At 43.8% G+C, this 27823-nt stretch overlaps 1 protein-coding gene across 1 annotated transcript in view; it reads right to left on the bottom strand.

The window, feature by feature from the left end:
* Positions 1-21629: 21629 nt before the first annotated feature.
* Positions 21630-27823, bottom strand: part of Grb2 (growth factor receptor bound protein 2) — a 68136-nt gene continuing 61942 nt past the window's right edge. The window contains exons 5-6 of the mRNA XM_076869784.1: positions 24619-24787; positions 21630-23653 (exon numbers count right to left, since the gene is read on the bottom strand). Coding sequence (XP_076725899.1) covers positions 23468-23653; positions 24619-24787 — 355 coding nt within the window. The 3' untranslated portion in view covers positions 21630-23467. The remainder of the gene's footprint in view (positions 23654-24618; positions 24788-27823) is intronic.

Genomic DNA, 27823 nt, shown 5'->3' with positions numbered 1-27823 from the left:
TTGGTACAAACTGACGGGCCTCTAGGCCAATCATCGCGCAACGCCCGGCAGAGGCTGGACCAATGGTTGTTCGTTTGAGACTCAGCCAGCGCCTCCCGCAAGGACTCACTGGGTAATGTAGTCTTCCGCTCTCAAGGGCTTCCTACCCAACCCGCAAAACGCAGAGCCTCCTGGGAAATGTAGTCCTACTGAGCGTGCGCGCGCATGATCCTGATGCATCACTAGAAGGCGGGTCAAGAAGGCGAACTGAGACGTTAGAGGTCGCTGGGATCCTGAAGTTTGGAAAGTCAGTGGGCAGGGTGTGGGAAGTTAGGGTGCCCTGAACTTGCCCCGCATTCCTCAAAACCCTCTTTGTATCAGAGCCCCGATCATCAAAAACCTTGGAGGAGAGGGAGAGACAACAGTTGAATTCTTAAGCTCAGAACCTATACGCGGGGGTTTTACTCCCAAAGTTTGTGTGTATGTCAATTTTTTGACATAGGGTCTAAGTTGTCCAGGCTGGCCTTAAACTTGCGGTCCTACTGCCTCATCCTCCAAGTGGCCGAGATTACAGGTGTGCTTCCCTGCACCGGTTTAGAGACGTTTTTAATTTTAATGTAATCCAGTTTATTGATTTTTTTTCTTCTATGTATCATGCTTTTTGGTATCATACCTAAGAAATCTTGGCTTTGCAAAAGGTCATAAAGATTTTCTCGTATATTTTCTAATATAAATGTTAGGGTTTTTTTTTTTTTTTTTTTTTTTTTTACAATTTGGAGTCTGATCCATTTTGTGTTACTTTTTGTGTTTGGTGTGAGATATGGATTGAAGTTATTTTTCCCCCTGTATGTAGATATTAATTGTCCCAGCATGTGGAACACTGTTTGTTTTGTTTTTATTGTTTTTTTAGTGCTGGGGATTGAACCCAGAGCCTTGTGCATGCAAGGCAAGTACTCTACCAACTCAGCTATATCCCCAGCCCCTGGAAAATTGTTTTTTGCTGAAAAGTTTATTTTACCCCTTTTGGCACTGGGAATTGAATCCAGGGGTGCTTTACCACTGAGTCACATCCCCAGCACCCCCCACCCCCCACCCCCGCCTTTTTTTTTTTTTTTTTTTTTTTTTTTTTGAGATAGAGTTTTGCTAAACTGCTAAGGCTTGGTTTGAACTTGCATGCCTGACTCAGCCTCCTGAGTTGATGGAATTTCAGACATGCCTGACTTTGTGGTTTGTCTTTTTTTTTTTCTTTTTTGAGACAGGGTCTCACTAAGTTGCTGAGGGTCTCACTAAATGGCCCCTCAAACTTGTGATCCTCCTGCCTCAGCCTCCCTAGCCACTGGGATTATAGGTATGTGCTACTACTCTCCACCAAGCTCACATTTACAAAGACTTCCCCAGTGTTCATCCAACAGAAAAGTCATTAAAGACTTTGACCACAGACTAATTGTAAACTGAACTGGACTCAGGGAACCACAGATCATCAGAACTGGAAAGATCACAGAGGTCACTTAGTCCAATTGGAGCCCAGAGGGGCTGGGTGATATATCCAAGGTCTGTTACAGTCAAATGGCAGATTTGTAGCTGAGTTCCAATGGGATTAGGGGCAGGTACCAGTTTTCCTGGGTTTATGCCCTGGTTCTACTTTTTGACCTTTTGAAGTCTGGTCATTTCATTTTAAGTTACATATATTTAGTAAATCATGTCATGCATAAAGAGAAACCGGAAAATAATGGATTCCCGTCAGTTTGGGGAAGTGAACCTTCTGTGACTTCATCAACACTTACCCTAAACAGACCTGTTAAGTTCCTGGACTTCCCCCGCCTCCTCAGAGGGAGGAAATTTCTGTTTGGCCTTGACTAAATGGAGTTGGTATTTAACAGCTGCTGGGGCTGATGTGGAGGTGAATGAGCCTCATTGTTGAATGAGATTAGCTCTGCTGTGAGTGTCCATAAGACAGAGTTAGGGGCTAGGGTTGTGGCTCAGTGGTAAAGCATTTGCCTGGCATGTGCAAGGCCCCGGGTTCCATCCACAGCACCACATATAAATAAATAAAATAAAGATTTTATGTCCAACTACAACTAAAAAATAAATATTAAAAAAAAAAAGAAGATGAAGAAGCTGAACTTCAAGGTGTCCAAACCTTGCTGCTCCTGTACCACCTCAGGTGTAAAAAAACAAATCTGCAAGCTGGGATTGTGGCTAGCGGTAGAGCACTCGCCTAGCACATGGGAGGTCCTGGGTTTGATCCTCAGCACCACATAAAAATAAATAAATAAAGATATTGTGTCCAACTAAGAAATAAATATTTTTTTAAAAATCTGCATTTTTAGTAGGCATCCCAAGTGGTTCTCAGCTTCAGCTGATACAGGAACCATCTGGGAGGGTCTGGGAAGTAGCTCAGTGGTAGAGCCCCTGCCTTGCCTAGCATGTGTAAGGCCCTTAGTACAAATCCCTGGCACCATAAAAAAGAAATGAAGGAGGAAAGGGAGAGAGAGAGGGAAAAAATAAATCATCTAGGAGGCTTATTTTAAAATGTAGATGACTTCTTTCTCAGGACACTCATCCTACTCAAGCAGCCAAGCATGAGCCTGGGAATGAGCATTCTGGCAGATGGTCTACACCTGGATTGATGCTGGAGATCCACCCCCCAGCTGATGTCCAAGGCTGCCCTTGTTTCTTTCTGCTTCCTCATGACTTAGGATGAGATGAAGCGCCTCTTTTCCATCTTTTTTTTTTTTTTTTCTTATATTAAGGATCTGCTTTGGCCAGACACTGTTTTAGATGCTGGGGATGACAGTGAACACTTAGGAATCCTGCCCATTTGGAGCTTGCTTTCTTTCCTTACCAATGGCTTCTAAGGTCCTTCTATGTCTTCTTGTGCCAAATAACGTTTCATTATGTGTGGCTGGGGGTGGAGTGCAGTTGTGAGACTCTGAGTTTGATCCCCAGCACCAAAAAAAAAAAAAAGCCCCCGTCAGGATGCAGCAGTTTTTGTCCACTCACTTATTGAAGGGCATCTTGGTTGCTTCCAAGTTTTTTTTGTTGTTTTTGTTTGTTTGTTTTTTAATTTATTTTTTAGGTGTAGATGGGCACAACACAATGCCTTTTTTTTTTTTTTTTTAATGTGGTGCTGGGTCTGAGGATTGAACCCCGGGTCCCACGGGTGCTAGGTGAGTGCTCTACCGCTGAGCCACAATCCCAGCCCAAGCTTCCAAGTTTTAACATTTATAAATGAAGTTGCTAATAAACCGCATGTGCAGGTTTTTTCGTAACTGTAAATTTCCATCATTTAAGTTATTATTTTGTTTTAAACTTTAGGGCCATAATGCTGAGAAAATCATGAAAAAAAAAAAAAAAAAAAAAAAAACCAACCACTGTTGGAGGATTATAGAGGAAGTTCTGACAGGCTGTGGAGGCCAAAGATAGGAGTGTTTCTGGTAGTTCCTTTTTTTGGTCTTTCAGATTCACTCAGCAAATGACTCAAACACCAGTAAACTAACCAAAAAATATTCACTGTCCAGTGACTTTTAAGAGTTGATTTCTTTAAGCATTTCAACCTCTTGTGTTGCTCTTCTCAGCAGACCCCAGTGTCAGGGGCCTGTTGGGAGGGTGGATTCAGCCCCAAAGGGAAGGATCTTAAGATTGCTGGCAAGGCTCAAGCTTTCTGGTTTTCAGCATTTGGTTATCTCTGACCAGATCATCAGCATGTTACTCTTCACCCATTTCTGAGGTTCCCTGAGAAGGTCTTTTCTGCTCTGTCTGTGGGAAGCCCTTCTCCACCCTGCACCCAGTTTCACAGAGGAAGAGAGTGGGTGCAGCCCTGTCTTCAAGATGGAAGTGTCTGTGCCTGGCGGAAGGGTTGGCGTGTCCAGGTCAACCACAAACTGTCTTCTTCCACAGACCCACGACTCAGGGTACTTCTGGGAGTCCCAAATCTAAGAAGCAGGTTCTCTGCTTTCTTACGGCTTCAGGCATCTGTCAGGGCGCAAGGGCTCTATGTATCTGTGGCTAAGGGGCATTTCTGGACTTACAGAGAAAATGGGCCTGGGGGGTTCCTAGAATCCACAGCAGGTCAGGGAGGTCATTTCATCACTCTCAAGACACAGGGATTTTCTCCCGGAGAGGTCCTTCCCTCTGCCTGTCACTGGCACTCTCCCCTCATCAGTCCCCCAAGACCCATCTGAGAGGCCACCGTCCCCAGGTATCAGACTCTCTCCAGTTCTAACCTCTGGGAGGGCCTGCAGCCTTCTGTGACTTCCCAGTTCTCTGCACACACCTTACAGGAGCACTTAGGACCTTGTGCCAGTGAGCAGGAGTTGCCCAGTTCTTAGCATCTGGGAGCTCCTGGAGAGTGAGCAGGGAACACAACTTCTGCCACTCTAGTGCCATCTGGTAAGACACTCCAGGAGAGTCCGGTGGATAAATGAAGGCGCAGCCAGACTCTGAAATAAACAGTGCAGCCTCCTTCATTTGGAGTTTATGGTAATGGTTCTTGGCTCAATCCACTTGGACTTTTGCCATTAGGGTTTGTTGTTGTTGTTGTTTTTTGACAGTACTGGGGATTGTACCCAAGGCCTCACACATGCGAGGAAAGTACTCCACCATTGAATTACATCCCTTGTCCTTTTTTAAAATTTTTATTTTGAGGCAGGGTGTCACTAAATTGCTGAGGCTAGCCTTGAATTTGTGATCCACCTGCCTCAGCCTCTGAGTTACTGGGATTACAGACTTGAGCCAGCATACCTGACTAGTTTTTCCAATATTTGAAACAAACAACTTGTTTTTATTTTAAGAATCTCATGGTGGAAACTTGCATGATAAAGTTTTGTTTTGTTTTGTTGGTACCAGGGATTGAACCCAGGGGCACTTAACCATTGAGCCACATCCCCAGCCCTTTTTAATATTTTATTTAGAGACAGGGTCTTACTGAGTTGCATAGGGCTTCCCTAAGTTGCTGAGGTTGGCTTCAAGCTCGAGATCCTCCTGCCTCAGCGGCCCAAGCTGCTGGAGTTACAGGCATGCACGACCATGCCCAGCTAAGGATAAAGATTTTTAAAACCTGTGACTCAGAGGTACCCTGAGTTAATAACTATTTTTTATTTACTCTTCTTCTTCTTTTTTTTTTTTCAGATTTTGAGGGCTTTTGATGGACTTTTATTTTTATTTATTTGTATATGGTGCTGAGAATCAAACCCAGTGCCTTATGCATGCTAGGCAAGCTGGCTACAACACCAGCCCCCTTGAGGCATTTAAAATTTATTTTTTTTTAATTGGAAATGAACACAATTTATTTATTTTTATGTGGTGCTGGAGATTGAATCCAGGGCCTCACACATGCCAAACGCGTGTGCTTCTACTGAGCCACAACGCAGCCCTGAGATATTTTAATTTTTTTATTATAAAAGTAACACAAGTTGGGGCTGGGGTTGTGGCTCAGTGGTACAGCGCTCGCCTAGTATGTGCGAGACCATGTGTTTGATCCTCAGCACCACATATAAATAAATGAAATAAAGGTACTATGTCCAACTACAACTAAAAAAATACATAAATATTTTTTAAAAAAGTAACACAAGTGCTGGGCACAATGGCACATGCCTGTAACCCCAGAAGGTGGGGAAGCTGAAGCAGGAGGATCACAAGTTCAAAGACTCAGCAATTTAGCAAGGGCCTAAGAAACTTAGCAAGGTGCTGTCCCAAAATAAAAAGTAAAAAGGGCCGGGAACGTGACTCAGTGGTTAAATGCCCCTGGGATTGAACTGAAATTTGGAGTAAACATAAAGCCATCTATTTATTGCCCTGCCACCTTACTATAACCACTGTTAGTAATTTGATTTACTTTGTCATTTTTTTTTTTTTTTTTTTGTAGCAGGGATTGAAACTAGGGGTGCTTAACCGAGTCACATCCCAGCCCTTTTTTTTTTTTTTTTTTTTTTTTAGAGAGAGAGAGGAGGGGGCTAGGGATGTGGCTCAAGTGGTAGCAGCTCACCTGGCATGCGTGCGGCCTGGGTTCGATCCTCAGCACCACATACCAACAAAGATGTTGTGTCCGCCGAGAACTAAAAAATAAATATTAAAAATTCTGTCTGTCTGTCTCTCTCTCACCACCTCTCTCTTAAAAAAAATTTAAAAAAAAAGAAGAGAGAGAGGAGGAGAGAGATGGGGAGAGAGAGAGAGAGAATTTTTTTAATATTTATTTTTCAGTTTTTTGTGGACACAACATCTTTATTTTATTTTATGCGGTGCTGAGGATCGAACCCAGCGCCCCATGCATGCCAGGTGAGTGCATTACCACTTGAGCCACATCTCCAGTCCCCCAGCCCTTTTTTGATTTCTATTTAGAATAGAATACTGAATTGCTTAGGGCCTTGCTAAGTTACTGAAGCTGGCTTTGAACTCACAATCCCTGTACCAGATTGAAGCCAGGGGTACTTATCCACTGAGCCCCAGCCCAGCCCTTTTTTTTGCCTCAGCCTCCCAAGCTGCTGGGATTATAGGCATGTGACCCTGCACCCAGACACTTTGTCAACTTTTTATTATATGCTTAGTGTGTTATTTGCCCCCATGATCATATTCATTCATATACTTTTGCATTCTCACAATTTTTTGCTTACTATAATACTTTCTCATGTTTTTCACAATATTGATTACTAATTTTTAATGAGTACGTAATGCACTCTTCATCAATCTGTTTGTTGACTATTTACCTAGACCAGGGTATGACAAACTATAGCTCTGCATTTGTACATATAGTTTTATTGGAACATAGCCATGCTCATTTGCTTACATCTGGCTGCTTTCATGGTACAAAACTCCAGTGTTGAGAAGCTGTGACAGAGGCAGTATGGCCTGCAAAGCCTAAAGTATTTACTTTCTGGCCCATTACTTTCTGTGTGACTGACTCCTGCCCCAAACTTTGAGTGGCTCATCATTTGGGCTATAAAAGCAATACCATTTAGACAGGGCGCCATGGTGTAAGCCTGTAATCTCAGCGGCTCAGGAGGCTAAGACAGGAGGATTGCAAGTTCAAAGCCAGCCTCAGCAACTTAGAGAGACCCCGTCTCAAACTAAAACAATAAAAGAAAGGCTAGGGCTGCTGGGCGTTGTGGTGCACATCTGGAATCCCAGTAGCTTGGAAGTCTGAGACAGGAGGATCGCGAGTTTAAAGACAGCTTCAGCAAAAGCAAGGCACTAAGCAACTCAGTGAGACCCTGTCTCTAAATAAAATATAAAATAGGGCTGAGGATATGGCCCAGAGGTTGAGTGCCCCTGAGTTCAATCCCTGGTAATCCCCTTACCCCTGGCTAAAAAAAGGCTGGGGTTGGGGCTCAGTGAGTAAGTATCCCTGGGTTCAATCCTTGGTACAGAAAAAATAAAAAGGAATAAAAGGAATACCATTTGGAAAATCTTTGTGCATATAATTTTTTATACTTTGGACAAAGTATAAAGACATTTTGGGGGGCTGATACTGTGCCCCACTCTCTCTTATGAAATTCTAACTATGATATAATAAGGATGGTGGTAATAGAGATGGAAAGGAAGTCCCAGCACTCTTGTAGGTAGCATTTCTCTGGTTCCTATTAACCCATACCTGTAAATTTACACTCTTTTTCTTGGGGATGGGCCAGTAACCAGGGATTGATCCCAGAGTTCAACACCAGGGACTAAGTTACATCCCCAGTCCTTTATTTATTTATTTATTTATTTATTTTGAGACAGGTCTTGCTAAATTGCTGAGGCTGGCTTTGAACTCATCATCCTCCTGCCTCAGCCTCTCAAACCACTGGGATTCCAGCTGTGCACCACCATATCTGGCTGAATTCACAATTTTTAAAAATTATTCATTTATATGTGGTGCTGAGAATTGAACCCTGTGCTTCATACATGGCAAGCTAGGCAAGCGCTCTACCACTGAGCCACAACCCCAGCCCCTAAATTTATACTCTAGATAAATATTTTTAATTTTGATCTAAAGTCAACCAAAGAGAGAAATAACTGTAAGTGCATCAGGAAAATAAACCAATTCAAAGAAAGAATATGCTTTCTATTGGAAATGAAATAGCAGGCAGAATCAAATTATCTAGGTGCCACAGTGCATATGAAGTGTCATCCCAAGCTAGCCACAGAGGCCAGAAGTCCCTGGGAGAGATGAGTAAGGGAAAGAGCTGCAGTGGCAGCTGAGTGTGGGTGGCAGAAGAGGCACAGGGGTTCCACCCCTGAGCACATAAACCTCCCTACAACTGTAATTAAACTGTCTACAATAAGAAAGTTCTAGGGCAATTGCTCTATAGTCTTTTTAAATTAACTTTTGCTTTGTTTTGTTTTATTTATTGGTTCTGGGGGATTGAATCCCTGGTGCTTTACCGCATCACCAGCCCTCCTGCCTCAGCCTCCTGAGCTGCTGGGATGACAGGCGTGCACCACCACATCTAGCCTCCTGTATGGTTTTGAGCAATCCAGATTCTTCAATCTGATAAAGTTTCATTCTTCAGAAAGAAAACTTAGGGAATGGGACCAGATAAATCAACTATACCTCAAAAGATGCAGCAGGTGGAGGGGTCTCAAATCCAATCTTTGTGATCCTCTTGCCTTGGCCTCCTGCGTCACTGGGATTAGAGGTGTGTGCCACCATGTCTACCCTAGCAAGAATATTGAGCAGCTGTCAATGGGAATATAATATGACACAGTTTGGGCAAAGGTCAGGCAGTTTCTTATGCAGTTAATAATATGTACATCTATGATCCAGTAATTCTACTTCTACGTATTTATCCACGAGAAATGAAAACATCTCTACAAAAATGTTTGTATAGTCAGGCATGTAGGCTTAGGAGAATGATTGGGAATTCAAAGCCAGTCCCAGCAATTTATCGACTCCTAAGCAACTTAGTGAGATCCTGCCTCTAAGAAAATATAAAAAGAGGGACTGGGTTTGTGGCTCAGTGGCAGAACGCTTGCCTAGCATTCATTGAGCACTGGGTTCAATCCTCAACACCACAAAAAAAAAAAAAAAAAAAAAAAAAATATATATATATATATATATATATTATAGATAGATAGATAGATAGATAAATCGTGTCTACCTACAACTAAATTTTTTTTTAGATAAATAAAATATAAAAAGGACTGGGAATGCTGCTCAGTGATTAGCCCCCAGGGTTTTATCCCTGGAACACACAAAAAAAATTGCAAAAACTGGTGTGATGGTGCAGAACTGTAATGTCATCGATTTGGAAGGTTGGGTAGGAGGAGCACAAATTTGAGACCAGTCTCAGCAATTTAGCAAGATCCTTAGCAATTTAGTGAGATCCTGTCTCAAAATAAAAAAATAAAATAAAAATGCTAGGGATGTAACTCCTGAAGTCAATGCTAAGTACCAAAACACATATATACATAAACAAATAAAAAAATTAAAAATATATTTTTTAAAAAGGGCTGCAGATGTGGGGATATATAGCTCAATGGAAAAGTGTCCCTGGTTTAATCTTCAGTACTGCAAATAAATCAATCCATGAAATCAAAAGTATAATCCAGTGGCATTAATTTCATTCATAATCGTGCAATGAACATCACTATTTTTAAAATATTTTTTTAGTTGTTTCTGGACCTTTATTTATATGTGGTGCTGAGAATTGAATCCAGTGCAAGCGCTCTACCACCTGACCCTAGCCCACTATTTTTTTAAACCACTATTAGACTTTTTAATGACCCCAAATAGAAACTACGCATTAAGCACCCATTAAGCAACAACTTCCCATTCTCTCCTTCCTCCATTCTCTCCTAACCTTTCACCTACTTTTGGTCTCTATAGATTTACCTATTCTAGATATTTCATGTAAATTGCAATCATACAACATTTATCCTTCCTTTTTCTTTCTTTATTTCTCTCTCTCTTTCTTCCTTCTTTCTCTTTTGCAGTATAGGGAATTGAATCCAGGGCCTTGTGCATGCTAGTCAAGTACTCTACCACTGAACTACATCCCCAGTCCTTTTTTTTTTTTTTTTTTTTTTAATTTTTTTGCTTTAAGACATGGTCTGGTGGCTGGGGCTCAGCCTCAGCCATAGTGCACTTACTTGGTATGTGTGAGGCACTGGGTTCAATTCTCAGCACCACATGTAAATAAATAAAATAAAGGTCTATCAACAATTAAGAAAAAAAAAAAAAAAAAAGATATGGTCTGGCCAAGTTGCTAAAGTTTTCAAAAAGTTGCCCAGGCTGGCCTTCAACTTTCCAGGCAATTGTTCTACCACTGAGCCACATTTCCATGGCCTCAAATTTGCAATCCTCCTGCCTTGGCCTCCCACAGAGGAGTTGGGATTATAGATGTGCATCACCACACCCTATTTCAGTTATTTCAGTAGATACTGGGGAGTGGAATGTTGGGTTAGTGGGAATTCTGTTTAGCATGTAGAGGAACCACCAAATTGTTTTCCAAAGTAGCTGCAACGTTTCACATTCCCCCAGCCCTGCACAGGCTTCTGATTCCTGCACATCCTTGTCAATGTGCATCATTTTCTATTTTTTGGATGCCCATGTACTTTTCATGTACTACTTCACCTTCTTTCTTAGCACCTTAGCTCTGAAATCACCCTTTCTTTGAAACCTCTTCTGAACTGTCCAAGTATCAGGTCTCCTCTGCTCACCTTGACCCACCCCTGACCTGGGAGTTCCTGAAGGCTGGTATTTTGTAACTTCCTTATTCATATTTCTGTTTCCAGCCCCCAAGGCAGGCAATACTGAAAATGTTCAGTAGACACTGGGAAGGCACGGATGGGTGACACAGTACCCCACATGGCTCAGAGTGACATGACTTCCTTTTCTGCATCCGCCTCTGCCCATGGAGGTATTTATAGGCAAGGGAATGTGGGAGTAGAAAGAATTCTGGGCATAGGAGAGCTGAACAGAGAAAAACTGTGGGGGCATCCTTGGATGTTTTTCCTTTGTTCACCTCTGAGGTGGGGATACACATGCTGGAGAGGACCTTGGATTTCAGAGACAAAAGTGATGTGGGCATTGACCTCTTGGGGGACAGGCATGAATGATAGTGTATCAGGATTAGATTGAGCTGCCAAGAAAGTAGCAGAGTTCCACAGTAATATTGGTTTAAATTCATCCAAGTCCAAGATAGGGCAGGCACAGTTGGTCACACCTGTAATCTCAGCAACTCAAGAAACTGAGGCAGGAGGATCGAAAGCTTGAGGTCAGCTTCAGCAACTTAGCAAGGCCCTAACCAATTAAGCAAGACCCTGGGCTGGGGATGTGGCTCAAGCGGTAGCCAAAAAAAAAAAAACTAAAAAATAAATATTAAAAATTCTTTCTCTCTCTCTCACCTCTCTTTATTTATTTATTTTTTATTTTTTATTTAAAGAAAGAGTGAGAGAGAGGGAGAGAGAGAGAGAATTTTAATATTTATTTATTTATTTATTTATTTATTTTAGTATTTGGCGGACACAACATCTTTGTTTGGATGTGGTGCTGAGGATCGAACCCGGGCTGCACGCATGCCAGGCCAGCGCGCTACCGCTTGAGCCACATCCCCAGCCCTCACCTCTCTTTAAAAAAAAAAAAAAAAGAAAAGAAAATACGTTGTATAAGCCAGAAATGTGTGCAGTCATTAACTATCTAGAGGCACCAAACTCTGAGATTCAAGGGCTCTTTAAAGACTTTATGTCTGGTGGAAAACAGGCCTGGGGAGAAGACAAAGGTGGTCATGGAGCTTCTTAGATTTACGATTACAGTTTCTCTTTCCTCCCTATTAGTCTTTTCTACCCATTCTTTCTTTTTTTTTTGGGGGGGTACTGGGGCTTGAACTCAGGGGCACTCAGCCACTTAGCCACATCCCCAGCGCTATTTTGTATTTCATTTAGAGACAGGGTCTCCCTGAGCTGCTCAGCTGACTTGGAACTCTCAATCCTGTCTCAGCCTCTGAGCCACTGGGATTGCAGGCGTGCTCCACAGCACCTGGCTCCTTTCTACCCATTCTTGTTTCTCCTATCCTACCTCTTTCAAGAGAAAGAATGGGGGATTTTTATCCAGAGCTACTAGATAAGATGTATGTATGTATGTATGTATGTATGTATGTATGTAACAGTACTGGGGAGTGAACCCAGAACACTCTACCATAGAGCTATATCCCCAATCATTTTTAAAATTTTTATTTCTTTTTAAAATTTTATTTCGATACAGGGTCTTGCTAAATTGCCAAACTTGTCCTGAATTTATGTGGTCAAGCATGACTGTAATCCCAGCGACTCAGAAGACTGAGGCTGGAGGATTTACAAATTTGAGGCCAGCAATTTAGCAAGGCCCTAAGCAACTTGATAAAACCCTGTCTCAAAGTAAAAAATAAAAGACTGGGGTTGTAGCTCAGTGGTAAAGCACCCTTGGGTTCAATCCCAGTACCAAAAAAAAAAAAAATTTTTTTTTTTTTTTTTAATGATGAAGTTCTAATACCCAAAGTGATTGTATTAGGAGGTGGGACCTCTGAGTGTTAAATGGGGTTAAATGAGATCATGATGGTGGGGACTTCATAATGAGATAAGTGCCCTCATTAGAAGAGGAAGAGTACCTTTATTTCCTCTCCCTCTCCCTCACCTCTGCTCTCTGTTATGTGAGGACATGATAAGAAAGCAGCTATGTGCAAGCCAGGAAGAGAGCCCTCACCAAGAACTGAGTCTTTCCTGGCACAATGGTACACACTTGTCATCCCAAGGACATGGAAGATGTAGAGAGGAGGATCACAAATTTGAGATCCACCTCAGCAACTGAGCAAGGCCCTAAAGACTTAGAATAACCTGGATTCCAAAAAACAAACAAAGAAACAAATAAATAAATGAAAGAAAAGAAAAGGAAAAGAAAAATAACTGAGTCTACTGGCACCTTGACCTTGGACTTCCCAGCCTCCAGAACCGAGAGGAATAAACATCGGTCAGAGAATGTTGGCAAAAGACTCATAGCCCTTCCTCCAAAAAAAAAAAAAAAAAAAAAAAAAAAAGTTTTGTCTGTACTGTGGATTGAACCCAGGGGTGCTCTGTCACTGAGCCACATTCCCACTCCTTTTAATTTTTTGAGACAGGATCTCACTAAGTTGCTGAGGCTGGCTTTGAACTCATGATCCTCCTGTCTCAGCCCCCTGAGTTGCTGGGATTTTGGTTGTGTACTACTGTGTCAAGCTAAAAAAAATGCTTTAAAGTTTATTCAAGTAAGACTTTTTTGACAGATTTAAACAGACTTACTTATAGGAATAAGCAGTCATCCACACTGAGACAAAGTGCTGTCTCTTAGCAGCAGTTATTTGCTCCCTTAATGACATCTTGGTGGTACAAGAAGGGCTACAAGCAGTGGAGAGCTGGGTGTGGTGGTGTATGCCTGTAATTCCATCTGCTCAGGAGGCCGAGACAGGAGGATCATGAGTTCAAAGCCAGCCTCGGTAATGGCGGGGTGCTAAGCAACTTAGTGAGACCCTGTTTCTAAATAAAATACAAAATAGGACTGAGGATGTGGCTCAGTGTTTGAGTGCCTCTGAGTTCAATCCCCAGTACTGCCACCCCCTCCCCCAATAAATACAAGCAGTAGAGAAAGCTTCCTGGAGCTCATCTAGTTGAAGAGCTTAAACATGATGTTTAGTTACAATTTTGTCTGTGTGAGATCAACCACCAAACCAGTACAGTCAGATAATTTAGCAGGGGAGTAAGAAATCAATACCCTTCCACACACAGAAAACAGCCAGCCAGACAACAGGATGTGAGAGAAGTTCTGATTTAAAACATCAACAAAGCAGACTACATATCTGGGAACGAACATCCCAAGAGACAAGCCAAAGGTTTGTGAGGAAGACTTTGAGACGTTCCCAAAGAACAGGAGACCAGGAAGACCTGCTGGGTTCCTGGACAGGGAGACTCAACATCATACGGACGTCACTTCTTTTGAAGGGAGTTTACAAAGTGAACAGGATCCAAACAAAAACACCAAGGGTTTCTTTCTATTTTTTTTTTTTTTTTTTTTAACAAGACAAAGTTTACATTGAAAACCTAAACAAGCAAGTAGAGCCAGGAAAATCTAGGAGAAGGAGGAAAGAATGGGAGATCCAAACCTGCTGCTTTGGGACTTAGCATAGCTGCCCACACTGGCCAGGAACAGAGGGACAGAGGGACAGAACGGAAGGCCCTGGATCAGGACCCTGATGTACAGAACTTGGTATGTGACTTGCATTCTCGCAAATCAAGAGTGTGGATACTTTTTTTTCCTTGTGGTGCTGGAACCCAGGACCTCATGCATGCTAGGCAAGTGCTCTGTCACTGAGCTGTGCTCACCCCTGGTCCTTACACTAAATACAATCTGCATAGCTCTGTAGCCATCTGGAAAAGAGAGCTGGATCCGTACCTCCCACAGATCACAGGACAACTCTCAAATGGATGGAAGTTTTAAATAACAAATAAATACGTACACAAGGCAATGGAGTGAGCCAGGGATGAGCCCATTTCAGCTGAGGGGAGCTAGCATTGAGGAGCCCGCCTCCTGCTAGTGACTCAGGCATCACCCTGTGTCATCTTGTCAACCACCCTCAGTTTCTCTTATGAGAGAAGTTTCCTGAGACTTAGAAAGGGCACATGTTCAAGGTTACCTACCCAGGTGTTCTAAATGCATAGGAAGCAATCTGCCCAAGGCCACTGTAGAGTCCAGGGTCCTGACCACTCCCCTATTGCTCCCGGCCACCAGCACCACAGTAATGAGGCCAGAGGGCAGGAGGATGCAGGACAGGTTGGAGAGCAGCTCCTCAGTGAGCAGAGACACATAACCTGAAGGAGGGCCATGCACTTGGGCTTTGAGACTGCAGAGGAGTGAGCGTCTGGGGAGTGTTCAGGAGAGAGGGGTTTGTGGAGTCGGCTCTCGCTCTCTCTCTCTGGAACTGGGTATTGATCCCAGGGCCTTGCGTATGCTGGGCGAGCACTCTGTCACTGAGCTAATTCTCCAGCCTGACTCGGGTCTCTTGACAGGTGAGGGATAAGTAGAAAAGCAGAGAGGATAGGGCAGAGACAGAGAGGACAGGGCAGAGAGGTAGAGAGGACACTCTGGAGGGGGAAGAGGGGTCAGAAGAAGCTTTTGCCTAGGATCTGAGAGAAAAGCAGATTCTGGCTAAAGCCAAGGTCCAGAAGGACTGGGCAGGCCAGAGCTGGAGAATTGGACCAGGTGCAAACTGAATGCAAAGATCGGAGTCAGCACCTGATCTTATCAGTGACAGATCATGGTGGACCCTCAGATCAACCCGGCGACGTTATAGTTGGTTTGTTTTTTTCTTTGTTTGGAGGTGCTGGAGATGGACACCAGGGCCTCATGTCTCATTCTTGCTAGGCAAGCCCTCTAGCCTGAGCGACACTCCCAGGCCTGGTTTAGCTTTTAGACTTTTGAAGGCAGGGGATGGAATGTTGAAGGCCCTGGTCACACAGCCAAGAATAAAGCCCTAGGTCTAGGCCTCCCCTCTCCTGTTCCTGTGGGCCTGGAGTCTGGACTTTGTCCTCTCCACTCTCTGGGGAAGACACAGGGCGGAGGGGGAAGACAGGAAGAGGCTCTTGCCTGGGTAGTGATGGCACCAGTGTTTCCTGGAGCCTGGGCTTCTGGGTACTGCCTGCTCCTGGTTTGCCTCCTGCTCTGCCTCCTGTCTCCAGCTCCGTTGTGGCTTCCTGCTTCCTCGGGAGCAGTGCTTCCTCATGGATTGAGGAGCAGGAGGCCTTGCCATGGCCTTGACCTCAGGGTGACACACATGCGGACAGCCCTGAGCTGGAGCCCTTGCTCAGCTTTCTCCTGGCCTTCAGGTGAATGCACCTCCCTGCTTCCCAGGCACATCCTCAGGCACAAGTTCACCTTTCTTCTCCTCCTGCCCCCAGGCTCCTCCTTGAGGTCCCCCAGGCCTACAACAGCAGCCACTTCCACTGCCCAAGCAAGGAGCCTTCTAGTCATCATGACCGGCCTCTCCCACAGGACACTGCATTATCTCCACAGGGCTCCTTCCCCACTGTTTGCTGGACAGGATCCTGTCTGCTCCTCTGCTCAAAACTCTCAATGTTCTAACATTGATTGTGGTCATGATTGCATAACTAAAAATTACTAAGAACCATTGAATGGCTCACTTTAAACAAGTGACTTGTATGATATGTTAGTTGTATCTGAATAAAGCTGTTCTTTTGTTTTTTGGTACTGGGGATTGAACCCAGGGACACTGAGCCACAAACCCAGCCCTTTTTATGGGTACATATATTTTATGTGTGTGTGTGTATAATATAATATATATCTTTATTTTGCACTCTACCACTGAGCCACAACCCAGTGTATTATATTTTATTTTGAGACAGGATCTCACTAAGCTACTTAGGACCTTGCTAAATTGCTGAGGCTGGCTGGGCACAGTGACACACATCTGTAATCCCGGCAGCTTGGCGGGCTGGGGGAGGAGGATCACGAGTTCAAAGCCAGCCTCAGCAATAGTGAGGCCCTAAGCAACTCAGTGAGACCTTGTCTCTAAATACAATACAAAATAGAGCTGGGATGTGGCTCAGTGGTTGAGTGCCCTTAAATTCAATCCCTAGTACCCCCTACCAAAAATAAATAAATACATAAATAAATTGCTGAGGCTGGCTTTGAACTCATGATCCTCTTGCTTCAGCCTCCCGTGTTACTGGGATTATAGCCCTGTGCCACCGTGCCAGGCTAAAGCTGTTTTTTTTTTTTTCATCTTCCTGCAAATCCAAGTTTAAAAGAAAACTTGTATACAGAATCCAACATAGCAAATACACAGAGGGTAAAATTAAATAAAGCACTGTGTCCTAATTAAGAGAGTTTACAAACATGTTCTGAGATGGGAAGGAATATATAATGAGACTAGAAAATAAACAAAAACTGGGAAGAATTTCCTAACATTTACTGTAAAGTTTACCATAAGACTTTCATGTTCCACCCTGATCTTAAACACTTTCCAACACATAAAATTCCTACCCTGTTGATTATTTTCTGGAATCATGTTATTTTGTTATGGATTGCCATGTTAAAATGAGGAAGACTACATTCAAGCAGTAAGAAAGGAACCTAAGATCACAGTGAAAACAAAAATGGTTCATAGCTAGGTGTCAAAAAAGACCCAGGGGTCAATATAAATCACAGGATGTAATTATGCAGGTAGCTTCCAAACCCAGTTCACGATGACTTGTTGTGCACCTAAAATGGTGATACAGGATTGAACAGAAGTTGCATTAGTAGATAGTAAAGCAAAGAATTTGTAAAGGAGGCAATTCAAGAGCTATAAATAGGGCTGGGAATGTGGCTCAAGCGGTAGTTCGCTCGCCTGGCATGTGTGAGGCTCAGGTTCGATCCTCAGCACCACATACAAGCAAATATGTTGTGTCCGCCGAAAACTAAAATAATAAATAAATATTAAGAAATTCAAAAAAAAAAAAAAAAAAAAAAAGAAAGAGCTATAAATAGTTAGTGTCTAAGAAGGAAAAAATGGGAAGAAATTAAAAGGCAAGCATAGAAGTAAATTCTGAGACATATCTCCTGCTCATGTATGCTTACAACTAGGGCATAAACAAAATCCATGACCTAGCCTGCCTAGCATCAGCAGGTAAGAGAGAGAAGCCCGTGCAGTTTAAGGCTAGGCACATTTCCATGTTCCGATGCATTAAGAGGCTAAGCAAATTTGCTGAAATCATCTTCAGCAGTCTCACACCTCAGAAATTATTTTTATGATTTTTCCATCCTTGAGGGGGTTTAGCATACTGAGGTGTTTCTTCAGGTGTGTGTGAATGAATATAGTACCCATTTTTTTTTCTGCTATCTGTATTGTGGTGCAAAACCTGACTCAAACTGTGTGTGTGTGTGTGTGGGGGGGGGACTTAATGACTTATTGAACAATTAAAGATAGAAGCTTTGCCTCTCAAACAGGGATGAGCCCTTTCATGAAGAAAACTCGATTTTCATTTTCAAATTCCTGGGATGATGAGGGGGATTTGGGGGCTGAAAAGTCCCAGCAGAATGCAGGTGCAGGTCTGAATTGGTCCCTGAGGACATCTGGGGCTGCCATTGTTATCTGTGTCTTTTTTTTTTTTTTTTTGGTATTGAGGATTGAACTCAGGGGCACTCGAATACTAAGCCACATCCCCAGCCCTGTTTTGGATTTTATTTAGAGACAAGGTCTCACTGAGTTGCATAGGGCCTCGCTATTGCTGAGGCTGGCTTTGAACTCCCGATTCTCCTCTCATGAGTCGCTGGGAATATAGGTGTGCACCACCGCGCCTGGCTATCTGTCTTTTATCAGGTTGAATATAAACCTTAGAGTGCTCACTTGGAGATGCAAAAAGGATTTGGGAATATGTTATGGTAGTAACAAATAGCTTTGAAACTTTAAGCAAAACTTCAAGGTCTAGGGCTGGGTTTGTGGCTCAGTGGCAGAGCGCTTGCCCACATGTGTGAGGCACTGGGTTTGATTCTCAGAACCGCATATAAATAAATAAACAAAACAAAGGCCCATCAACAACTAAAAAAATAAAACAAACAAAAGGTCTAAAGCTGCTCTTAAAAACAAAGAAATGGCCAGGCATGATGACACATGCCTGTAATCCCAGTGACTCAAGAGGCTGAGGCAGAAGGATAGCAAGCTGACATGCCTGAACAATTTAGTGAGACCCTGTTTGGAAATAAAAAAATAACAAGGGCTGGGGATGTGGCTCAGTGATAGAGCACTCCTGGGTTCAATCCCCAGTACCAAATTCAAAACAAAGACCTCAAAACCAAACCCAAACAAATGAACAGACCTGTTTCAGGGGCCTATGCATTTCTAGCTCCTTCCTGTGTTTCCAGGACCACTAAGTCTGGCCTCTACCTGGTGCATCAGCATCTTCTAGGGCCCCCTTGTCTCTTCCTCTCTGTACACAGCCCTTTCTGGAGGCGGGTGCTCGTCTCACCTGGTATATACTCCTTCCACAGAGCGCCGCTCCAGGTCTGCAGTCATCACTCCTGTCCACCCGGTCTTCCTCGACCTCTGGCAGACAAGAGCTGCTGCCCCATGGCAGGCGTCATTGCTTGGCTTTCTCTGTACATAAGACTGGGAATGTGGCACCATGGGCCTTGTAGTGTCTGGGACATACGATTCTTAACTCAGATGGTAAATACTGTGGAGCAGCCCATCTGTTTCAGGAACTATTTATTCTAGGGAAGCCACAGTGACTGAATTCCTGCCCTGTAGGGCTTACCGTCCATTGGGGAAGCCAGGGTAGGAGGCAGCATATGGACAGCAAGGAATCTGTGCAGGCTGGGAGCAGTGGTGCAAGCCTGTAATCCCAGCAGCTTGGGAGGTTGAGGCAGGAGGGTCACATATTCAAGGTCAGCCTCAGAACTTGGCAGGGCCCTAAGCAACTTAGTGAGATCCTGTCTCAGTAAAATATAGAAAGGACTGGGGATGTGGCTCAGTGGTTAAGCACCCAAGTTCAATCCCTGGTACACATGGCTAACCACACGTCACTTACATACTACATGCCAGCATCGAGCACACAGCTATGCATACACACACTGAGGCTGGGCATACTGTGCAGTTGACTGGCCAGGAGAGAAAGCCGAGCTGGGTGACTGGGAGGCTCCACCCAGCTTCCTACTTCCTAAGCTAATGTGAACTTGGCCTCCTGGTTTTCCAAGGTTCTGTTCTGGGCACTACTGCAAGTCAGGAGATCCATGGTGCTCCTTGAAAGACAAATGAAAGCCTTCGGAGTGAACAGAAGAGGGTAAGCATTGTGCAGCTGCTTTCAAGGCCTCACAAACCCAGCAGCAGAGGGCTGCTCAGGTGCCTTCTGAGCTGTCTCCAGGAACTGTGTCCACCTTCACCCTCCACACCATCCCACCTGCCCTTTTTTTTTTGTGTGTGTGTGTGTGTGTGTGTGCAGGGGATTGAATCCAGCGCCCTGTGCATGTAAACATATGTTCTACCACTGAGTTGAATCCCAGCCCTACTGTCCTATTAATGACTGCCCAAATAGTCAGGCGTGGTGGTGCATGCTTACAATCCCAACAACTCAGGAGGCCAAGGCAAGAGAATTCCAAGTTGGAGACCAGCCTTGGTATAAACCCTGTATCAAAAAATTAAAGGGGATGTAGCTCAGTGGCAAATCACCCTTGGGTTCAATTATTGTTATATTGGGGGGTGGGGAAGCCAGGCATGGTGACATGTGCCTGTAATCCCAGCAGAGGCAGGAGTTCAAAGCCCACCTAGCTGTGCACAGTGTGCACACCTGTAATCCCAGTGGTTTGGGAAGCTGAGACAGCAGGATCATGAGTTCAAAGCCAGCCTCAGCAAAAATAGAGGCATTAAGCAACTCAGTGAGAGACCCTGTCTCTCTAAATACAATATAAAATAGGGTTGAGGATGTGGTTCAATGGTACAGAGCCCTTGGGTTCAATCCAGTACCAAAAAAAAAAAAAAAAAAAAAAAAAATCCAAATAATTTCACCTAACACCTAGGTCAAGCTAATGTGACCCACCATCTGTCTCCAAGTCCTTGTCCTAGGGTTGTGAGCTGTCCACACTTCTTCTCTGAAATTTGCTCAGTCTACAACTTGTGTGTCAGTATGAAAATCGGGACTGAAGAATGCTTCTGTACCAAACACGGAAGGTCAAAGTGGGAACACTTCTAATACGACCACTGTGCAACAGTGGAGAGGGGTGGCTGCTGGTCTGGGAAGGGTGTTCAGGGCTCTCCTCGGCCTCTCACTGGCAGATGTTCCCAATTACTGAGCCAGAAGAGATGCTGCATGTCACAGGAATAAAATTACTATAAGGAGCCATCCACAGTCCCATAAGGAGGTTAAGGGAGAGGCCATTCCTGGTCCTCTCCTTCCTTAGCACAGCCCAGGATGATGAGAAGCACTAAGGCAAAGGCCTGGCAGTTTTGATTCTGAGGTAGGCATTGTTGAAGCGTCAAGTCACATTCAGGGGCAGCTGCAAGGGCTGTGCTTTTCTATTTTGTGCTGGGAACTGAACCCAGTGATATTTTACCACTGAGCTACATCCCCAGCTCTTTTTATTGAGATGAGGTCTTGCTAACTCTCCCTGACTGGTCTTGAACTTGTAATACTTCTGCCTCAGCCTCCTGAGTTGGGACTTTGGGTGTGCACAACCACACTCACCATTATGCTTTCTAAACTCTAATTCCGGAGTAGTAAAAAATAAGGCTGTTGAAACCCAAGATTAGTGCTGCCTATGGATGGGCTACAATCAAATCTTGAGAGACTCTCGATGCTTTCTCTCAGGCAGGACATAGCAAGTCTTTATAAAACTGCCCGTTTTTAAAGTTTTGAGTAATAAGTAGATTAATCGATATTACTATCATATAATATTTATCAATGCTGTTGGCACATAACAAAAAAATCCACCTGTCTTGTTTGTGCTCTTGAGATGTCTGTCCCAGGATCTGAGGGTGGGGTCTGCAAGCCTGTATTATTAGTAAGCCCCTCTGCCCCAATTCTGAAGAACAGCCAGGTTGGAGACCCACTTGCTCCCAAAGGGCAATGTAAACTAGGTGAGTTGAAGAGAGAGGATCCAAGAGTCCCGACTCCCTGACCTAAACCCTTATGGTTTTAAGTTTTTAGGTAAAGCAGGGGGGAAAAAAGATACAGAGTGAAGAATTCATTGTATGTTTATTATTCACAGTTAATCACTACCTACCAAATGCTATTCGCAGAGTTAAAGGATTAAGTACATAGGTCTTTTTATTTAAACACTGATTTTTTTTTTAAATATATACACACAAAACTTAGTTCAGCAAGGCTTCATGATATACACCAATTTCAAAATAAAACAATCAAATGGTCCAGGGGTAGAACGCCAGAGAGTTCTCTTATCATAAGTGGGGAAAGGAGGAGCAGAAGGAGAGGGAGCCAGGAGAGGTGAGGACTGCTTGGGCCAGAGTCAACATCTCCTGGGCCTTAAGGCTCTCCAGGCCAAGTCCATTTCCACAAGCAGAGTCCAGCGGAGATTCCACTGACCCCTAGGAACTCAAAGGGCAAAGGATGCCAACTTCCAGGGAGAGAAAGAGAAGTGACCTTGTTTTTGTTAGGGGGAAGGGTGACTGTGTGGAGAGAAGCAGTTAGCAGGCACACTGCTACGAGGGACCGAGAGTCAGCAGAAGGTAGACAGAGCTCTGAGTGGCCTGGCCTTCCTGTCTTTCCCACTTCACCTTCCTCAACTCCTCCGGCTTCCAAGGATGGGGTGTTGGGAATAGGTGCAAACACAGTCCTCTGTGAAAGAGACATGAAAGCCAGTCTTGCTTCCTGCCACTACCCCCTTGAAGGTCAGGGGACACATAAGTGAAAGCCTGGACCTAAATTTAAGAGCAAGAAAAACAAAAAATGAATACTCTGAATTCTCACCCCAGTGTAGGCATAAGAAGGTTGGATTTGTGAAGACTGAAAATGGCTTAGGTGCCATTTTCTGCCTTCCTTATCTGCAACCTGCTGGCTCCAGGAGTTTGTGCCTGGCAGACTCTGGGGATAGGAGGGCAGAGCACACCTGAGACCTGGAGGTCAAGCACTGTGCCGCCCTTGCAGCCAGATGCACCAGGCTTGTGGGGTCAGCAGCTGCTCCACTGCTCACGGCCAGCATCGAGGGCCTCATAAGTACTGAAGCTGAGCAGCACACACTCCTGGCTCAGTACAGGCAGGTCACCCACCTTCAGTTGTACTGTCTCCTTTCTCTACCCCGTACCCCGCTTTCCCTTCTCCTGAAGGAAAACTGTTTACAGAGAGTAGGGGACAAATTGGCTGAAAAGCTCTGGACTGTTTTTAATTTATTTTAAAACAAAACACTAGCCACCACGCCTAAGCAACCCTTGAAATAAGGAAAAAGGCACTATGAAGAAACAACACCGTCAATGACACTGGGAACAAAGTGAGAGGCGCGCAGGTTCGCAGTCTGACTTTCTCAGGAAGCCATAGGGTGGGCAGCATGCCTCCCTCCTGACTCTAGTTCCAATGTGATGAAATACCTGGGGGAAAACCCAGCTGAGGCAGCTGCCCTGCAGCTCCTGCTGTGTGTGCATATGGAGGACAGACTCACTGTTCTCCTTTCAGTCATTTTCACTAAGACAGACATTTTGCATAGAGAAAATACAGCCCACTTGATTTCTTTTCTTTTATTATTGGCATCAGCTGGGACTATATGAGGCCTTAAATCCATGCACCGAAGGACAGAGAAAAAGGAGGAGAAAAAGGACATAGGAAGGGAAACAGGAGCAGCGGTGAGAATCTGTAATAAAAACTCTTCTTAATTCAATAGGTAAGTTTTGGCATTTTGATATCCAACACCCCACCCACCCCCCAAAGTTCCAACCAAAGTGAGAAGGTCACCAGTGTGACCCAGCCAGGTGTTCTGAGCTCCCTCACAGGCTGCTGTTACAGGCAGCTTGTGGGTATGTTTCTTTTGTGTTTTCAATTTCTTTAAATAATCTCTTCTTGATTCTTAGACGTTCCGGTTCACGGGGGTAACATAATTGCGGGGAAACATGCCGGTCTGCCCGTGGCAAGCCCCCTTCCACCAGTTGGGGTCTGAGTTATCCATGACATGGATGAAATCTCCCCGGCGGAAGCCCAGCTCACCATCCTCCTGGGGGTCAAAGTCAAAGAGGGCCTGGACGTATGTTGGCTGCTGCAAAAGAGGAACAGGGAAACACACACGCCATTCCTGATCGTGCTAACAGCTCTGTAAGCCCAACCGTTTACAAGGGGGAATAAATATGTGCTAATTCTCATGTTTCCTGAAGTAGCTACATTGTGCATCCTCCCTCATTTATTCTTTCTTTCTTTCTTCTTTTTTTTGGTACCAGAGATTGAACCCAGGGGCGCTTAGCCACTGAGCCACATCCCCAGCCCTTTTTATGTTTTTATTTTGAGGCAGGGTCTCTCTAAGTTGTTTAGGGCCTAAGAAGCTGAGGTTGGCTTTGAACTTGCAATCTTCCTGCCTCAGTCCCAAATTACTGGGATTGCAGGAATCTACCACCATACCCAGCTTATTCTTACATTTTCTAGGTTCCCTAAATGGTTTTTAGGGTAATCTTTCACCAATGCTCAAAGAATACTGGGGCATATCTCACTGTGGGCAGCCAAAGTGTCACATCATCAAATAGGAGCGATAGGGAGGTTGAGGATGGGGGGAAAGCTGGGTTTTGTTGATAGACTTTAAAATCTTTTCATTCCTATCACTTATAATACCCTTAAGGTTTTATAGGGTTAAAAGGGTGAGAGTTTGAATAAAAGTCAAACTAGCCATAACTTATGGCTGGGATATAAGGAGTGAGTGTGGACCGCACTCCCCGACAGGTCTGACCTTCTTCACAATCTGCTTTCAAGTACAACATCTAAAAAGTATGTTAAGAATTGTGTCCCTAGAGAGGCAGGTGGCATACTAGCAACACTGCCTCAAAGAAGTGCCCCTGAAAAAGGCAAAACCATCTTATTTTAAACTACAGATCTTCAACATAAACTAGGGGTGACGTTCTGAATGATGTGACAGAAGTCCCAGAAGTCTCCCTCTGGAGGATACCTGCTGGCTTAAGGAGCTATTCCTCCCTGCCAGACATAATCCCAAGCTCTCTCCTGGGAGCTCAGTCTTACCTGTGGCACCTGCTCTATGTCTCGCAGGAATATCTGCTGGTTTCTGGACACAGATGTTGATCTGTGGTAATCTACCAATTCATTCAAAGAATTGAATTTCACCACCCAGAGGAAATACTTTCCAGCTCCGTCCCGGAGCACCTTGAAGTGCTGCACATCATTTCCAAACCTGGGGAGGCAGAGAGAACACATGTGAAAGGTCAAAGTGCACTGAGTTGGCTAGTCAGGGGCTGTCTGTCCATGTCAGTATGGACAGAACCTTTTCTGGCAACATTTCTCACAGGGTCCAGGCTGGAGAAAGTTGGGGAAGTCACTGAGCATTGCTGGTACCTTCTATGACTGGGGTTACCAGGAACAACACGAAGAGGGAGAACCTCACCCACCAGTTTGACTCATGATGCTTGTAAGATAATCAAGAATGTCCTTGAAGGTTCCTTAATAGACTAGGAATGGAACTCTAGGTAGACCATTCTTTGGTATGGAGGAACGGATAAGAAAAAACATGGCATAAATACATTAAGGTGTTTCATTCAGCTATAAAGAAAAAATGCAATTAAGTCATTTGCAGGAAAATGGATGGAACTTCAGACCATTACGTTACATGAAATAAGTCAAACTCAAAAGGGGAGGGGATATTCTAACCTACCACACACTTGTGGCCTGCACTGTGCCAAATAAAAGACTTAACTGACTTCCTTTGAAATAAAAATAATTAAAATGTGATATGACATTTTAAAACTAGAAAATATGGGACAGGAAATAAAGTAAGAGGGATCAGAAATACTTCCAACGGTTCTCTTATAACTGGGAATAAATTTTTCATTCGAGAATTTTGGTTTACTTTACCCTTTCCATGAGAAAAAGGATATGCTGGACAATAAAATAACTTCTCCATTGCCAGATAATATACTTCCTTTTGCACTATTAAAAACTGCTTGTGTGTGACTGGTACTGACTCATAGGGTCCGTTATAGCCACATCTGGCTAGAACAGAAGCTGTGTGAGGACTCTGTTATCCTGCTGGGTGCCATGCCCTCAAAAGGCACTTCATGCACATTCATTCAATGAATGGAGGCTGTCCTCTTGTCTTAGAGCTTCAATAAACCAAACACTTCCTGAAGGTTATCCGGCAGGTGGCAGCACTGAGCTTCAAGCCAGTGAGCTTCAAGCCAAGCATCTGCAAACCGCACAGTTGTTCCAGGTAACCTAAGGGGTATGTCCCAAGACACTGGGTGGATGCCTGAAAGCATGAATAATATTAAATTCTATACAGGGTTTACTCTAAACATACACAACTGTGATAAAGTTTAATTTTCAGTAAGATTAAGAATAAAACAACAGTCACAATATGATGCAATTAATAAAAGTTATTTAAAGCATATGAGTTGTTTATTTCTGGAATTTCCCACTTAATATTTTCTTTTCTTTTTTTTTTTAATTTTTTTTTGATATTCATTTTTTATTTATTGGCGGACACAACATCTTTGTACGTGGTGCTGAGAATCGAACCCAGGCCGCACGCATGCCAGGCGAGCGCGCTACCACTTGAGCCACGTCCCCAGCCCCCTACTTAATATTTTCTGACTGCAACTGACCTTGGGTAACTGAAACTAAGGAAGGCAAAACTGCAAATAGGGGTGACTACCGTATTGCGTGCGCGCGCGCGCACGCGCGCGCGCGTGTGTGTGTGTGTGTGTGTATGTTTTGTTTTACAGGGGATGAAACACAGGATCTTGCATATGCTAGGCAAGCATTCCACTGCTGAGCCACATCCCAGCCCTTTAAAGATATTTGTGTTAAGGACAGTTATGACATCTACTTCATATTTTATTTCTGAAATAATAAAACTCCTCAAAAGATTTTGATAAAAGGGAATGGTTTGGTCTTCTTGGTTTGCAGTAGGAGCGTGTGCAGTGATTGGTGAACAGGCAGTCACGGCTCAACACTGACAAGGCCTGGTGGCTCTGGCTGCTGCCCTCTGATTACTTACTTGTCACCTTCATCTTAAACTGCTTAATTTCCATGTGGGTCAGTATAAAATGTAAGGAAAACATCAACTACTCAGGAGACCAAGAGAGAAGGATCAAACACTGGAGGCCAGCCTGGGCAACTTGGTGAGACTCTGACTCAAAAATAAAAAGGGTTGGGTATATAGCTATAATGTACTAATAAAAACACTTTATTAAAAAAATAAATAAATAAATAAAAAGGGTTGGGGTATGGGAATGCTACTTAGTGGTAGACAGTCCCTGGGTTCAATCTTAAAAAAAAAATAAGGAAAACAGATGATTTGAGCTAATGAGAAACACAAAGATTTTGATTTCACAGATTCACCCCAGAATGTTCCTCATTAGAATCTTACTCAAATATGCTCAAATACTTCAAAAAGCCTTTGTTACCAGATGAAAACTGTGATTATTATAACACAGTTTTCACGTGGTGGAAATAAAAACTACATTGCAAGTGTATTTGTGAGATATTCCAAATATCACCTGAAACCTCTCTTATCTTCACTTAGAAAAATAACACAACTGCTGGGTGCGATGGCTGTGCCTGTGATCCTAGCTACATGAGAGGCTGAGGCAGGAAAGTTCAAGGCCAGCCTGGGGACCTTGGTGAGACGCTACTTCAAAATAAAAAATAAAAAGGGCTGGGGATGTAGCTCAGTGGTAAGAGTGCTCCTGGGTTCAAGTCCCAGTAATCCCACCCCACAAAAAGGAGAGTAACCTATGATAAAATAGTGATCTGCATGTTTAACCTAGTGCTTCTCCATATGTAAATGATGAAGCAGTTTAAGATTCCTTGGGGGTTTCCTATAATAATATAGGAACTAGAAAAGGACTAAAAGTAAAAAACTATGGACAATGTAACTCAAAATCCTCACTTCACAGATGAGGTGTGACTTTCACAGACTCCTTAAAGTCCCGGGTGCTATTCACTAAGATTCCCAAGGTGAGACTCCTTTCTTCCCCATTCCCTGATTACCAGCTCCACTGGGGAAGTAAACCCAAATCCCTCACAGTGCTGTGTGTACCAGGGATTGAGCCCAGGGCTGCTTAACCACTGAGACACATCCCCAGTCCTTTTTATTTTGAGACAGGGTCTTGCTAAGTTGCTTAGGGTCTCATTAAATTGCTGAAGCTACCTTAGAACTTGCAATCCTCCTGCTTCAGCCTCCTGAGCCGCTGGTAACATAAGTGTGAGC

Source organism: Callospermophilus lateralis, chromosome 11, assembly GCF_048772815.1.
Source record: "Callospermophilus lateralis isolate mCalLat2 chromosome 11, mCalLat2.hap1, whole genome shotgun sequence".
Taxonomy (NCBI): Eukaryota; Metazoa; Chordata; class Mammalia; order Rodentia; family Sciuridae; genus Callospermophilus; species Callospermophilus lateralis.
The sequence above is the reverse complement of the archived record's forward strand: the minus strand, read 5'-3'. Positions and strand labels throughout refer to the sequence as shown.